The following is a 1,924-nucleotide window of genomic DNA, read 5'->3' as shown; positions in this document are numbered from 1 at the left end:
TGGGGGCCTATGCCATGAGCCCTGAGCTGGCCACAGGATGGAAGAACTGGCATCAGTGTTCAGGGCAGGCTCTGAGACCCCAAAAGGAGGTGTTCCCTGGGCAGAGCACAGCCTGAGAAAGATGGATATCTGGGAAGGGGGCTGGGGGAGCTCTTGGAGTTCTCTGATACCTTCCCCCCGCCCCCAGGCCCAAGCACTAGACATCTTCTTGGATCCAACCCTGTTTGAGAACAGAAAAGCAGAGGGAGAGGCTGGGTGGAGTACGTTCCTCCCTGTCCCAGCCCAGATCCCCACCTCCCAGCGGAAGTGAGGGAGTTGGGGAGAGCCTCGACTGACCTCCTGGGAAGAGCCAGGGCTGAGTGGTGCCTGGACCAGGGAAGATGGCACACATGTTGACTCGGTAGCTAGTGGAGGTATCTGGGGGTCGCAGAGGGCAGCGGCCCCCCACGAGATTCATGCAGCATTCAAAGTGAGTGTTTGGGGGTGATAGGAGAGGGCAGAGAAACAGCCATTGGGTGGGGGAGGCACCCTAGATCTTGCTGTTCTCCAGGTGGGAGTCAATGTGTTTGATGAGGGCATCATCCGGGTACCCGACAGGGAAACCCAGCTGGCAGAGGGGGCAGCTGCGAATGTCAGAGCCCACTGTCTCCATCAGCAGCTGTAGGGAGAGAGGGAAGACACTGATGGTCTCCAACCCTCCCTCACCGTCCCCACAGCCCAGCCTGCCCTTTCCCTGGGACCCAGGACAGGGAGGGCTGCAACATGCAGAAGGGGTCTGGGCACCCTTTTTCCACACCAGCTCCCACCAGTTCATCATCTACTCCCTGACCCAGGGCATAGGGTCCCTAGGAGGTATGTATTGAAGAGGTATGTATGCTCAGCCTGCCAGGACATCTGTGGTAATGAGGGAAGCCAAGACCCAGACAAGTACTCAGAGTGACTAAGACACTGCTGCCAGATAACTCAAAGCAATGGATAATCCCAAACAATGTACAAACCAAAAATAATTTTCTGTCTGGCTTTGGAATATATTTTGGTCCTTCCAGGTGACAAGGGTTGGATCTGACATTCAGGAAACTCATTATTTCAGTGAAATGATAGATCCCTGAGACAGGATTGTCTTCTAAGACAGACAAAAAAGAGCAGGGCCTCTGAGGCCTGACAGAGGGAACAGGATGAGCGGCAGGCCTGTCCCTGTGTCACCCAAGGCTCGCAGGGTCAGCATGGCCTTTATCACCAACATGAGAGTAGATGCCTACTACTGAGCGCCCCACTTAGGCCCTGTGCAGAGGGCGATAGGCTCATGGCCTCCCGCTTAAGAACCCTCTAATGAAATTAGATAATGTAATCATTGTCCTGATTGTGTAGATGAAAAAACTCAGGACCATATGGGATAGGTAACTTGTCCTAGGTCCCAATTACTAAATGTTGGAGTCTGGAATCAAAGCCAGGACTGTCAGTGAAGACGGTACCCTTAACCACAAACCCTGAACAAGTTTTAGTGGTATAGACCCCAATCTATGCCAATGAAAGGCCCAAGGAGAGGGGGGGTGAAGGATCTAGGCTACCTAAGCTCAAGGGAAGCAGGGATGGGGAGGTCAAAGGAAGGGCGCCCAGCCAATCAAGTATGAAGCGAGGGTGGAGCTGTCAGGTGGCTATCACCCACGCGGGTCTCCCACTCACGTTGATGGAGGGCCAGGACTGCGCGTGCTCGGCATGGGCATAGGCTGTAGCCGCGGGGGACTCCGGGATGGGGAAGCCGGCACAGAACGAGGCGCAGCGGATGGTGCCTGCCTCGGGGCTGGGCGGGCTTGGGGGCACGGCCCACTCCTCTTCTTCCGAGGGCTGCTTCTCGAAGCGCAAGCGGATGCCCTCGAAGGCGCGCCGCGGGCTGAGCGGCCTGCCGGGACCGTAGAGCTCGGCG

The 1,924-nt window shown here is 56.3% G+C and overlaps 1 protein-coding gene across 1 annotated transcript in view; it reads right to left on the bottom strand.

Annotated features, from left to right (window-relative positions):
* Positions 1–6: 6 nt before the first annotated feature.
* The window catches only part of TBKBP1 (TBK1 binding protein 1), a 15,832-nt gene continuing 13,914 nt past the window's right edge, over positions 7–1,924 (bottom strand). The window contains exons 10-11 of the mRNA XM_015599108.2: positions 1,684–1,924; positions 7–658 (exon numbers count right to left, since the gene is read on the bottom strand). Coding sequence (XP_015454594.1) covers positions 530–658; positions 1,684–1,924 — 370 coding nt within the window. The 3' untranslated portion in view covers positions 7–529. The remainder of the gene's footprint in view (positions 659–1,683) is intronic.

The sequence above is a fragment of the Pteropus alecto genome, unplaced genomic scaffold (genome assembly GCF_000325575.1).
Source record: "Pteropus alecto unplaced genomic scaffold, ASM32557v1 scaffold98, whole genome shotgun sequence".
Taxonomy (NCBI): Eukaryota; Metazoa; Chordata; class Mammalia; order Chiroptera; family Pteropodidae; genus Pteropus; species Pteropus alecto.
The sequence above is the reverse complement of the archived record's forward strand: the minus strand, read 5'-3'. Positions and strand labels throughout refer to the sequence as shown.